The sequence below is a fragment of the Nicotiana sylvestris genome, chromosome 11 (genome assembly GCF_000393655.2).
Source record: "Nicotiana sylvestris chromosome 11, ASM39365v2, whole genome shotgun sequence".
Lineage (NCBI taxonomy): Eukaryota > Viridiplantae > Streptophyta > Magnoliopsida > Solanales > Solanaceae > Nicotiana > Nicotiana sylvestris.
In genome coordinates, this window is record NC_091067.1 from 75,321,288 (window position 1) to 75,334,600 (window position 13,313).

The window sequence follows — 13,313 nt, forward strand, 5'->3', positions numbered from 1 at the left end:
ATTAATGCACTCCCCTAAGTGTGTTTCAAGGCATACTTTGTCAGTCACTTATTGTGTACCTGCCATCCCAAGTCCCTATCCCTTCAATGTGCTTATGTTCTTTCTGACTAGCCTGTGATCATGCCAGTATCAGCTATTGTTGTACATGTCCAACTAGTCCTAAGACCCTTGATGGGGTTATGTGTTTACAGTCAAATATCTGTGTATCCCAAACCCCTTGACCCCTTGTGTGACTACTGATTCTTTGTGTGATCCCATCTTGGGAGTTTTGAGTTTTGTTTACTATTACAACTGATTTTAATCACCTCTTCTACTGATTGCTTTCAAAAATGGACTATCAGTCCAGCTTTTAAACAAATCCCTTTCAACCCGTTTTCTACACTTCTACTATATTCTTAGAATCTAGGTTCTGCCCCTTTTGTGTGAGCCTTGCGTTGGGACCCTTGAGCTCCCTCTAAACTTGGACATATAAGAGCTAGCCCTTCCACACTGCACTCACTCTCTTGGTTATGTAATCTGGGTGTGAGGACTGCCCAGGATCCTTTGAGCTCCTTAGGGAACTCTGATACACCCAGATATGAGCAAGGCTTTGGAACAATATTGGCATTGAAGTGGTTTATTACATAACTCAGAGAGGAAGTCAGGATCAGGCTTCCTATGGTTGTATCTTCTTATTTTTGCACATCTTTTGTAATTCAATCATTTGGTCTGTAATGATTTGTAAACAACTCTGGGGGTGGATAGTGGAAAGGGAAGGGGTGACTATGCATGCTTTAGCTATCAAAAGGATAGAAAACATGTTATTAGGTTTACATTCCTACTTGCGTAATAGAAACCATGCTTAGGACTCATTTCATGCATTAGTGATCATGTTCCCTAGGACTTACACTTATTATTTTCAGCATGTCCATTTCACTATCACATCACTTAGGAAATCATTCATTAAATGTGTTAATAACCAGTGTTTTTGTGATCATATTCTTACTATCATGCACACTTAGAGATCTTGTTTTAGGCTTAAACAACACTAACAAACATATCATCTTTGCATATTCTGGTAAGTATGTTTAAATGCTGTAATATTTGTACATATAGAAATCCTGCGTAGGATTCTGTATATACATCATTCTGCATCTCTACATTAGATACCATGTCTTAGGATTGCATTTATATTCCCTTAAGCACTCTTAGGCTAACTACAAATGCATAAAAGGAGTAAAACGATTTTACTCCATTTTTACAAGCAACTGGCCATAATTCTGTGTGCTGAACACCTAGAACAACATATTGTAGGTAATATAAATAATCTCCAAACTGTCTTAATGATTCTAAATAACTACTAAATACTGCTTACGACTAGGCAAGCATTAGGTAATTACTTAAATAAAACTGGAGCTGCCTTTATTTAAATATCAACTGCTACAACCAACAGGCAGACCTGATTCAGACTTCTTTTCTGAGTTATATAATGAATTTGTTTCTGACTTAAACACCCTGCTTTAGGATTTTAAAATTCAGACCTTAACTGTGTATAAGTCGTGCTGTCTATGTGCACTATTTGCAGAGGTACAATTGAGCCTTCTATTTGCTTATATGTTTCCCCCTAATTGCAGTTTTATATGTTTTTGTATGTCGCCTTAGCATTTTGCCTTTAAACCTAAGGGTCAGCCTAGAACCTCCTTCTTATAGTAATAGGAGTCCTAAATTCCTCCGAGACTGATAGGAATGGGACAGGTAACAACATGCAATAGAGGTCGAGACCAATCATCGCTCTAATTAACTTCATAGGGTGGGAATGGGTAGATATGGATATGATAACCGGTGAGCTAATACCACGTGTATCCCCTCTTCTGAGGAGTGTCATACCGGGTATTGCATTGATGTGATCCATATTACAAACAAACCTAGGACCTCTTTTACATTCATAAGCACGTTTAGATCATAACTCTTTTCAAAACCTTGTTTTTTATAATTTTTTTAAACACTCGTGTATTTAAAATCAAAATCCCCTATTACTTGAGCCTTATTTGTTTACTTGCTAATTGCTCAAATTCACAAAAACCATCTGGCCGGGAACCACACTAGTGGATCCTGAGGGGTGCCTAGCACCTTCCCCTTAGGATAATTTCAAGCCCTTACCCTATCTCTGGTTATCAAACATATTTGTAGTTGGACCTTATAGGTGCCCTAATGCACCTTAAAATCATTAGGTGACGACTCTTCAAATACCCAATTCCCAAAAAGTAAATGAGTAATTACATCCCATGAACGTCGAAACCAGGACTCCTCTCTGTGGAGGGAAAAAGGGGGTGCGACATTGATCGCATCTACATTGATAGCTGTTTCAGGGTCATTTCCTTCAATGTCTCCTAGGTACAATGCCCCTTTTGGAAACAATTTTCTTATAATGTATGGGCCATTCCATTTTGGAGCGAACTTTCCTTTTGCTTCCTTGTGATTCAGGATAATACGTCTCAAAACGAGTTTCCCCACTTCAAAATTCCTGGGCCGCACTTTCTTGTTGCAGGCAAGGGACATCCTTTGTCGATACAACTGCCCGTGGAAAACTGCGACCATCCGCTTATCCTCAATCAAGGTTAGTTGTTCTAGACGGGTCTTGACCCACTCGCTATCCTCAATCTCGGCTTCAACGATGATTCAGAGAGAAGGAATTTTAAATTTTGCTTGTATTATGGCTTCAGTGCCATAAACCAATAGATAGGGTGTTGCTCCAACTAATGTGCGCACAGTTGTGCGATATCTTAATAATGCAAATGACAATATGTCATGCCATTGTCTAGAACTTTGTATCATCTTTCTAAGAATCTTCTTGATGTTCTTGTTTGCTGCTTCGGTAGCACCATTACCTTTGGGCTGATAAGGGGTAGAATTCCGATGCGTGATCTTAAATTGCTCACATATCTCCCTCATCAAATGACTATTCAAATTTGCAGCATTGTCCGTAATGATAGTTTTAGGAATACCAAAACGATAGATGATGTTGGCGTGCGCGAAGCCTACCACTGCTTTCTTAGTGACGACTTTGAGAGTGACTGCTTCAACCCATTTTGTGAAGTAGTCAATGGCAACTAATATGAATCTGTGCCCATTTGAAGCTTTTGGCTCGATTGGCCCAATGACATCCATACCCCAAGAAACGAATGACCTGTGCTGACATAGGATGTAGTTTTGAAGGTGGTGCATGAATCAGATCATCGTGTACTTGACACTGATGACATTTTTGGACAAAACTGAAGCAATCCTTCTCCATAGTCATCCAGTAATGACCTGCTCGAAGGATTTTCTTTGGCAGGACGTATCCATTCATATGGGGTCCACACACTCCTAAGTGCACTTAATTCATGATTCTTTTGGCCTCTTGGTCATCCACACATCTTAGAAGGTTCAGATCTGGAGTCCTTTTGTACAAGACCTCTCCGCTCAAGAAAAAGCCACTAGTAAGCTTTCTAATGGTTCTCTTTTGGTCTCTATTGTCTTGCTCGGGATATTCCTTTGTTTTCAAAAATCTCTTGATATCATGATGCCATTACTGAACATTTGGTTCCACCTCAACCGTATTGCAATAACCATGCCTTTCTCGGATTTGGATTTCCAACGGGTCAATGTGGACATTGCCTGGGTATGGCAACATCGAGGCCAAAGTAGCGAGTGCATCGGCTAACTCATTGTAAAACCGAGGAATGTACCTGAACTTGACTGACTTGAACTGCTTGCTAAGATCTTCCACATGTTGCCTGTATGGAATAAGCTTGACATCCCGAGTTTCCCATTCACCTTGAGCTTGTCGGATAATTAAATCCGAATCTCCCATGATTAACAATTCTTCCACATCTTGGTCAATTGCCATGTTCATACCCATAATGCAAGCTTCATACTCGGTAGTGTTGTTGGTGCAGAAAAACCGAAGTCGGGCTGTGGTCGGATAGTGCTGAACAGTGGGTGAGATCAAAATTGCCCCAATCCTGACACCTTTTGTGTTCATAGCTCCATCGAAGAACATTTTCCAAGCATTGGTGTCTGCTGAAATTACCTTAGCTGAATTTACTTCCTCGTCCAGAAAGTTAGTACTCAAAGGCTGATACTCCTCATCAACAGGATTTTCTGCTAAGTGATCCGCTAAAGCTTGAACTTTTATTAACGTGCAGGTGACATAGACTATGTCGAACTTGGTGAGCAGGATTTGCCATTGCGCCAACCTCCCTGTGGGCATCGACTTTTGAAATATGTTCTTTAAAGGATCCAATCTGGTGATGAGATAGGTGGTGTAGGCCAACAGGTAATGCCTAAGCTTCTGAGCGACCCAAGTTAGGGCGCAACAAGTCCTTTCCAACAAAGTGTATTTGGCTTCATAACTAATGAACTTCTTGCCCAAATAGTAGATTGCCTGCTCTCACATCGTGTTGCCCGAGGACACATTCGAAGGAATTCTCCAAGACTGTCAAATATAAAAACAAAGGCTTCCCAGGTTCGGGTGGGACTAAGTCTGGCAGATTCGAGAGATATTCTTTGATTTTATCGAAGGCTTCTTGACAGTCATTTGTCCATTTAATCACTGCATCTTTCTTCAACAACTTGAATATGGGCTCACATGTGGAAGTCAACTGAGCAATGAACCGGCTGATGTAATTCAACCTTCCCAACAGACTCATAACCTCTTTATTAGTTCTCAAAGGAGGCAAATCCTGAATAGACTTTATCTTTGTTGGATCTAGATCGATGCCCCTATGACTAACTATAAATCCCAAGAGTTTCCCAGACGGAACTCCAAATGCGCATTTAGCTGGATTTAACTTCAAGTCATACTTATGCAGACGCTTAAAGAACTTTCTCAGATCCCGAACATGGTCATCATACATTCTTGATTTAATGATTACATTGTCCACATACACCTCGATTACTTGGTGCATCATGTCATGAAAGATGGCAGTCATAGCTCTCTTGTAAGTTGCCCCGGCGTTCTTCAAACCAAAAGGCATGACCCTGTAACAATATGTGCCCAGGGTGTAGTGAAGGCTGTCTTTTCTACGTCTTCTTCATCTATCAAGACCTGATGATATCCAGCATAACAATCCATGAAAGATTGTATCTCATAGTTGGCACAGTTGTCAACAAGGATGTGGATGTTTGGCAAAGGGAAGTTGTCTTTGGGACTTGCTTTGTTCAGATCCCGATAGTCAACACACACTCAAGTTTTCCCATCTTTATTTGGAACTGGGACAACATTAGCCATCTAGGTGGTGTATCAAACCACTCGGATCACACCCGCTTTTAACTATTTGGTGACCTCTTCTTTGATCTTGTCATTGATGTCAGTTTTGAACTTCCTCTATTTTTGCTGGACAAGGGGATAATCGGGGTAAGTTGGTGATTTGTGCACCACTAAATCAACACTTAGTCCTAGCATATCATCATAGGACCAAGCAAACATATCTTTGAATTCGAACAAAAGTTGGATCAATGCATCCCTAGTTCTTTCACCCGTGTGAATGCTTATTATGGTTTCTCGGACCACTTCCGATCTACCCAAATTAACCGGCTCGGTTTCATTTAAGTTTGGCTTAGGTTTATTCTCGAATTGTTCCAGTTCTCGATTTATTTCCATAAAAGCCTCATCTTCATCATATTCCGATTCTTGATTCATTATTTCAAAATTAGACAGCGCGTTAGGATCTGGGCATGAAGTCCGCAAGCATGTCATATTATTTAAGTTCGCATTATTAGAACTGAAAGAAGAAATAAGAAAAGTAACAAAAATTAGAAAGAATAAAGAAAGAGATTTATAGACAATGAAATATTGACTTCATTTCATTGAATTTGAAGATAGAAGGGTTTACATTGGAATTTTAAAGACAATAAACTAAAAGCACATTCGAGTTACACCCTGAGATAACTCAGAATGTAGAAAAGGTGGAAAGACTGGACTACCGGGATTCCCGCCTGACTGGGAACAGAGTAGCCTTCCAATTTTGCAGCTTGGCATCAGGCCCGATAAATTGCACCTCAGCAGTGCTCGAGCCTTCTCCAGGATGGACCATGTGATCTTCATATAACATTTGCCTCATGGCTCCATATATATCCTCAATTTCTTCGGTCGTGAAGGCCTCATCTACTTCTTCTTCTGTGTACTTTGGCTTGACGAATGTTTTGTAGAGATGCGGGATCGATTGTGGCAACACCCAACAATTGCTCTTTTGTTCATTTGCCCATGTCACATCAGCTTCTGTGGTGTGAAAACCAACACCAAAGAACTTCTCGCTGGCAGCTAAAGTTATAGGTTCTGTGATATCTTGCAATGATGCCCCGAGACCCTTCCCAGGCTTATAACCGTGCTTGATCATTTTAATAGTGACCATGATTGATGCATTTGACAGAAAGGGTTGAGGACGCGGGCTTCCTTCCTCACATTGATCTGCGAACATATCCTCAAAAGCCTGATAGACTATGTGCTCACTACCTTCCCTAGCCTCGAGACATGGGACTGACGGGTCCTTGTAAATTAATTGCTCGTCCTCTCCGTGGACCACGATCTCCTGATCTTCGTGTTCAAATTTCACCATTTGGTGGAGAGTAGAAGGTACGGCTCCTGCAGCATGGATCCAAGGCCTTCCTAAGAGAAAATTATAGGAGGTATCCATGTCCAAGACCTAAAATGTCACTTCGAAGTCCACAGGACCGATAGTCAAGATCATATCAATCTCCCCTATTGTGTCTCTCTTGATGCCATCAAAAGCACGCACAAAAACATTGTTATGCCTGATTCTCTCAGTCCCAATTTCCATTCTTTGCAAAGTTGAGAGAGGGCATATGTCGACCCTTGATCCGCCATCCACCATGACTCTTTTCACATAGTACACTTCACACTTAACTGTCAGATGAAGAGCTTTGTTGTGGGAATCCCCTTCCAGGGGCAATTCATTTTTGCTAAATGAAATCAGGTTGACTTCAAAGAATTGTTCCGCCATCCTTTCCAGTTGCTCATTAGTGGTTTCAATCAGAACATATGCTTCATTGAGGGTCTTTATCAACACTTTCTGATGCTCATTCGAGCTTATTAGTAGAGACAAGAGTGAGACCTGGGAGGGAGACTTTCGGAGTTGGTCAACTACCTCGTAGTCCGTAGTTTTCATTTTTCGGAAGAACTCCTCTGCTTCTTTGGCACTGACTGGCTTTTTAAGCGAAAATCGCTTTTGTTTGGCATTGTTCACTTCTTCCAGATTGAGGTACTTTCCAGACGGGTTTGTTTCGATCACTTCCCCCATGATTTCTTTTCCTTTGTATGTCACTACTGCTTTGTTGTAATTCCAGGGGATGATAGTGGGATCTTTCATGGGCTTCTGTGGTGCGCGGGTGATAACCACGTGCTCATTCAGCCTTGGTGAAATTAATGGACCCCGTGCCATATAGGTCCTTTTGGGTACATACATATTAGGTCCCTTATTCAGCTTGAACCTTTTAGGAGGACTCAACTTCAATTGTTCTTTCCCGGAGGCCCGGGGAACATAAAGAATGGCATCCTTAGGGGGTACCGCCCCTGTTTTGGTTTCCACCGTCTTCTCCACACTTCGAGGGGCGGAATTACTCTTCTTCTCCCCCTTGTCTTTCTTTGTAGCCGCCTTTGGCTTCTTTTCAACATCGGCGATGGCAATGATGACTTTCAGATCTAGGTCAAACTCTTTATCTTCACAAATCATCCCAATAACTGGCCTGTTGTTGTGAGCCTGCAATGGGTTATTGGTCACATTGGGGATCTCTTCATCTTCCAGTGCTACCCTCTTTTGCACTATTAGGTTTTCGATTGCCCTTTTGAGAATCCAAAAGTCTTCAGTGTCATGCCCTTCCGCTCCTGAATGGTAAGCACATCAAGCACCGTGTCGGTAGGAGGGCGACTCTAGGTTTTGCCGGGTTTGGGGTATGGGTTGCAACAAACCCATTTGGACCAGTTTAGGAAAAAGGCTAGAGTATGATTCACTAATAGGCGTGAAATTGTTTCTTCTGGGTGGCTCCCGGGCACGGGCATTGTATGGAAAATTATTTTTTGCAGGACGGGGATTATATGGAGCTTGGTGAGGAGGGTTATTTATAGGAAGTGGAGCTCGGTTTTGGTTAAACTATTGTTGTGGCCGAGCATATGAATGGGCATTCATCACCGCATAAGGCTGAGAAGCCATGGTATAAGACACATCCTGGTGAGGATAATAATTTTGCGGGGTGTTTGGCGGGAAGTAACCTCGTGGTTGACGGGGGTTTCTCAGACTTGAATCCACCATCGCCACTTTTTCTTTCTTTTATCTATTTGCTACATCTCCTGACCTTCTCTGGATTGCTTGGGACGTAGCTCTTATAGTAGATTGGCTCAATATATGACCTATTTTCAGACTATTCTCGACCATCTCCCCAATTTTGATAGCCTCAGCAAATGACTTTCCCATTGCAGACGTCATACTCTGGAAATAGTCAGCCTCTTTGGCCTGTAGAAAAATACTAACAATCTCAATTTCATCCATCGGGGGCTTTACCCTAGCCGTTTGTTCGCGCCACTTAACAACATATTCTCAAAAACTCTTCGAAGACTTTTTTTTAAGATTTGACAGGGAATTTCTGTCTGGAGCTATGTCTATGTTGTACTGGAATTTCCTGATGAAATCTCGAGTCAAATCATCCCATATGTGCCAGCGAGATATGTCTTGATCCATGTACCACCCGGATGCAATGCCAACTAGACTCTCTCCGAAATAAGCCATTAGGAGCTCTTCTTTTCTGCCTGCCCCTCTCAATTGATTGCAATACTTTTTGAGGTGGGCTATGGGGTCCCTGTGCCTATCATACTTTTCGAACTTGGGGGTCTTGAAACCGATAGGCAAATGAACATGCGGGAACATACATAAATCAGCGTAGGATACGCTCTTTTGGTCACTTAAACCTTGTATGTTCTTAAGGCTTTGTTCCATGCTTCTCATTTTTTGAGTGATTTCCTCTTGCTCGGGATTCTTTGTAACGTTCTCTTAATCCGTGGTAAAATCATACTGGGGTTGTTGAGGGTAAGAATTGGTGGTGAAATGGGCAGTGTATGGTGGAAAAGATGGTACTTGGAAAGTAAAAGCAGATGGATAAAAACTTGGCCTAGGCAAGGTTGTCGTAGCCAAAGCTGGTGGTGCAGTGAATATGTTAGAAGCCACTCCCGAAATTGATGCCTGGGGGCGAACCTCAGAAGGCGTTTCAGCGAAGTGGGCTGACATGGTAGGGTATCTAAGTGGGGTGTTCAGATAACTTATTGGGATGTTGGAAGTTCCACTTGCTCTGGGAAGTAGCTCGGGGAAACCAGGTATGGCACTCGGCGGCTCTCTACTGTTGGACTAAGCATCACACATTTCCAACATGCGGAGGCACAGTGCCCTATTCTCTTTAGCAGCCGCTGACTATGAGGTTGGGATAACCGATAACTAGCTATCCTATAGTGTGGGAAATGTTGGTAGATGATTTTCTAATGACATTTCGACACTTCCATTGGTTCTTGTAAAGTAAGGGTGCTGATCCAGGTTACCACAAAACCAACCACCTTAGAACAGAACCTATACTCAACAGTAGACAACAAACTGGTTAGTTTGAAGCAATTAACATATAGGGAATCACATGTTGGGGTGTGATACACCTATACAGTTAAATGTGTTTCTACATCTTTTGCAACGGTTGCGTGTCTCATCCCGGCTTTTGTTTATCTCCCCGATCTTTTCTCTTGCTCTCTTTTGCACTCTCTTATTTTCTCTCTTGTTCTCATCATCTTTTCTCGTTTTCTCTCTTTTCTTTTTTTTTCTTTTAGTTTTATCCTTTCGTCATTTTCTTTTTATTTGAGTTATTTAAAAAAAAAGATGACCAGATCCGATGGGGATTCCCTACATATCATGACGCCGCGTGAATCAAATCATCACTCAGTTCAAGGAATAAATGCATCAAATAAATAAACACAATTTTCTTTGGTTTTTCTTCAAATTTCATTTAAAAATAAAAACTCCTAATCTTTTCTATTACAATGACTCCATTCATAATTTTCTAGGAATTGAAAAATTAAAACATACTCGAAACAGATTCTAGAACTGGAAACTGAAATATAGACTCGAAACAAAACACGGGCCTACGTTCAAGATCTCCTTGGAGGCGGTCCAGGTCATTCATTATTTGGTGGACAAAGGTCATCACTATAGCGAAAAAGGTGGATCTAGTCATGTCCTCACATTCATGGCATTTCATGATGATGTAGTCGGCATTTGCTTTAACCCTCTCCCTGATGATGCCTTTCTCTTGGAGGAAACGCCTAATTTGTTGAGACCTAGTTTCCAAAACTTGGGTGTCATGGTGGCTCTGACCCTACAACTGTTGCATATCTTCTTCTAGCTGAGACATTAGTGCATAACAATGTTTCCTCTCTTTTTTAAAGTTCTTTGTTTGTTTGGATATCTCATTCTCGAGGGTAGTTAGCTTTTCCTTTAGGTTTGCGACTTCTCCATCATATTTTCTTTTCAATTGCCGGACAAACTCTACCTGTTCCTCTGCGTTCTTTGCCAACTGTGCCCGTCTCTTGCCAGACTACTCAAATCATCCTCATACTCAGATACTTTCCTTCTAAGACCATTTATGAGTCTTTCATCCGTTCAGCTCCTTTCCTGATTCTCAGTAGCTATCTTAATTTTTTTGATATAGGCTCGAAGGGCTTTGTTTTCTCGGGGCAACTTTTTCTTTTCCCCTTCATTAGCAGCATCCTGTACACTACTATCAAATTTGAGATCTCTGATTTGCCCCTCCAATTTATTTATCTTGTCCCTGTAGCTTGTCTCTTTTGCCAACCAATCCCATTGCTCTTGCGGTCCATCAGTGAACTGTTCGACATGGGGCCTTTTGGCAGGCCGTTCAGTCTCTTGATGGACTTGAAACCATTTACCATACCAAGCTGTGTAACTAAACTCTAATTCACCTTTGGATAAATCCCGCACCCGAGTCTGTGGCTCCAAAAACCTACACTGATGCCAAATCTGGCGAACCCTTTCTTCCGGAAATGCAACTTTTGGACCTAGTTCAATGACTTGTTGACTCAAGTATTCATCATGAGGGTTAGTTTGGTACCGGCCTAGCTAGCGCAGAACCCTATGTGGAGCATATGGCCGAATGCTCCGAAGACCCATCAATAGAAGAAAACATACTTCGGCCAACATATAAATGACTTCAGTGACCGGGAGCCAATCGAATGTCCACTCAATTTTGCTTGCAGTCAAAGAACGCAAATGCGCGAACCATGCCTCTGTACCCTCTAGAAACTCATGACCCTCCATCCAGTTTTCATGTTCTTCAATGCAGTTAATGTCATGACCCTAAACCCAGACCCGGTCGTGATGGTGCCTCTCTTGAAGACAAGGCTAGTCGACACTTCCCGTTTCGGTATTTAACAGTTAAACAGTAAGAAGTAGTCTAGGCATGATAAAATAATCCAAAGTTTACGTAGATAATAGCATAATTTGCAGAATACAACCCAACACAGCCCGATATCGGGGTGTCACTATTTATGAGCATCTATCAATCTTAATACAAGTCTGAAAAGTCTATAAGCTATTACAAAATGTTTGATAAGGAGATAAAATGATAAAGGGGAAGAAACACGGGATTGCGGACGCCAAACAACTACCTCTTGGTCTCCAAAATCTGCCGGGAGCTCTCAACTCGCACTAGCAGGATCAGCAACGCCTGAATCTGTATACGGGGTGCAGGGAGTAAAGTGAGTACTCCAACTCAGTGAGTAATAATCATAAATAAGGACTGAAAGCAGGAAATCACATAAAGCACATTTGCAGACTATAATGAAGCAGTAAAACCAGTGAAAGATATGCGAAAGTCATTTAACTCGAATTAAACTTCACGAAAACCTTTTTCAACAATTTAAACAGGTAACTGATAGGCAATTAAGGAAAATAAACACATAAATGTTCGCTCCTCGGGCACAGTATCAACAAATCCGCCCCTCAGGCAATATCTCAGAACAAAACCAGCCCCTTGGAGTATATCTCACATCACAATGGGTACCCACACTCACTGGGGGTGTGCAGACTCCTGGAGGGGCCCCTTACGGCCCATGCGCAATATCAAGCCATCTCGTGGCATCATCACTAGGCCCTCGGGCTCATATCAACAAGGCACCTCGTGGCGTACAAACTCGGGCCCTCAGCCTCATAATCATAATCAGTGTATCACCGCTGCGGTGTGCAGCCCGACCCAAAAGTATCCTCACAGCACAGGCCCTTGGCCTTACTCATTTAAAATCACATAAGCCACTCGGGCAATAGTAAAACATGATGCTCAGCCCAAAATATTATTTGAAATATCATTTGATATATTAAAAGAGGGTAAACATGGTTGAGTTATGAAAACAGTGAAACATAGCATGATTGAGTTCAAGTATAAAGTCAAAATAGTGAAGAAATATCAATAAAAATCCCCTAAGGGTTCAAATAGTTGGCACGAAGCCCAAATATGGGATTCAGCCCAAGACATGATGATAGAAAATAGATTTTAGTCAAATACGCGGTAAAATAGTCATTCGGGATAGACTAAGTCACAATCCCCAACAATGCACGACCCCACGCTCGTCATCAAGCATGTGTGTCACCTCAATATAGCACAACGATGTGCAATCCGGGGTTTCATACCCTCAGGACATCATTTACAATCATTACTCACCTCAATCCGGTCCAAACTCTAGCCCGCGATGCCTTTTCCCTCACGCATCGACCTTCGGATGCTCCAAATTTATCCACAATCAGTACATAACCATTAAAATATGCCAAGGGAACAAAGCCCACTCAAAAATATCCAATTTACATTAAAAATCCCGAAATTGCTCAAACCCGGCCCTCGGGCCCACGTCTCGGAATCCGACAAAAATCACATCAATATAATCCTCATCCTCCCACGAGTCTATACATATCAAAAACATCAAAATCCGACCTCAAATGGCCCCTCAAATCCCCTATCTAACTTTCCAATTTCAAGCCCTAATTTCCCCAACTCTTTCTCTAATTTTTCCCACAAATTTCATGATTAAATAATGAAATAATCACCATAAACACAAGATACAAAGTCGAAGTAGCTTACCTCTCTATCAACACTTGATTCCCTCTTGAAATCACAGCTTGGAGTTCCAAAATCGCCCAAAAATGGTGAACAAATGACTGAAAATCGTGAAGGGGCCTTTTTATACATTCTGCCCAGCACTTTCGCACCTACGATCCCATAAGCGCATCTGCGCTTCC

General features: G+C 41.8%; 2 protein-coding genes across 2 annotated transcripts; both read right to left on the reverse strand.

The window, feature by feature from the left end:
* Window positions 1-3,547: 3,547 nt before the first annotated feature.
* Window positions 3,548-4,231, reverse strand: LOC138881188 (uncharacterized). Its single transcript, XM_070161395.1, has 2 exons — window positions 3,840-4,231; window positions 3,548-3,755 (listed from the first exon to the last, which is right to left on the reverse strand). The coding sequence occupies exons 1-2, from the start codon at window positions 4,229-4,231 to the stop codon at window positions 3,548-3,550; spliced, it is 600 nt and encodes a 199-aa protein (XP_070017496.1).
* Window positions 4,232-6,665: 2,434 nt separating this feature from the next.
* Window positions 6,666-8,525, reverse strand: LOC138881189 (uncharacterized). Its single transcript, XM_070161396.1, has 2 exons — window positions 8,387-8,525; window positions 6,666-7,864 (listed from the first exon to the last, which is right to left on the reverse strand). Exons 1-2 carry the CDS (start codon window positions 8,523-8,525, stop codon window positions 6,666-6,668), a joined length of 1,338 nt encoding a protein of 445 aa, XP_070017497.1.
* Window positions 8,526-13,313: the final 4,788 nt, after the last annotated feature.

Excerpts from the sequence above, each read along its gene's own strand:
- LOC138881188 (XM_070161395.1), bottom strand. The coding sequence starts at position 4,231 with ATGCCCACAGGGAGGTTGGCGCAATGGCAAATCCTGCTCACCAAGTTC. Across the intron at positions 3,756-3,839 it reads GACCAAGATGTGGAAGAATT|GCAACATGTGGAAGATCTTA; the intron begins GTTAATCATGGG and ends TATTCCATACAG.
- LOC138881189 (XM_070161396.1), bottom strand. The coding sequence starts at position 8,525 with ATGGATGAAATTGAGATTGTTAGTATTTTTCTACAGGCCAAAGAGGCT. Across the intron at positions 7,865-8,386 it reads CGAGAATAGTCTGAAAATAG|GAGCGGAAGGGCATGACACT; the intron begins GTCATATATTGA and ends CTTACCATTCAG.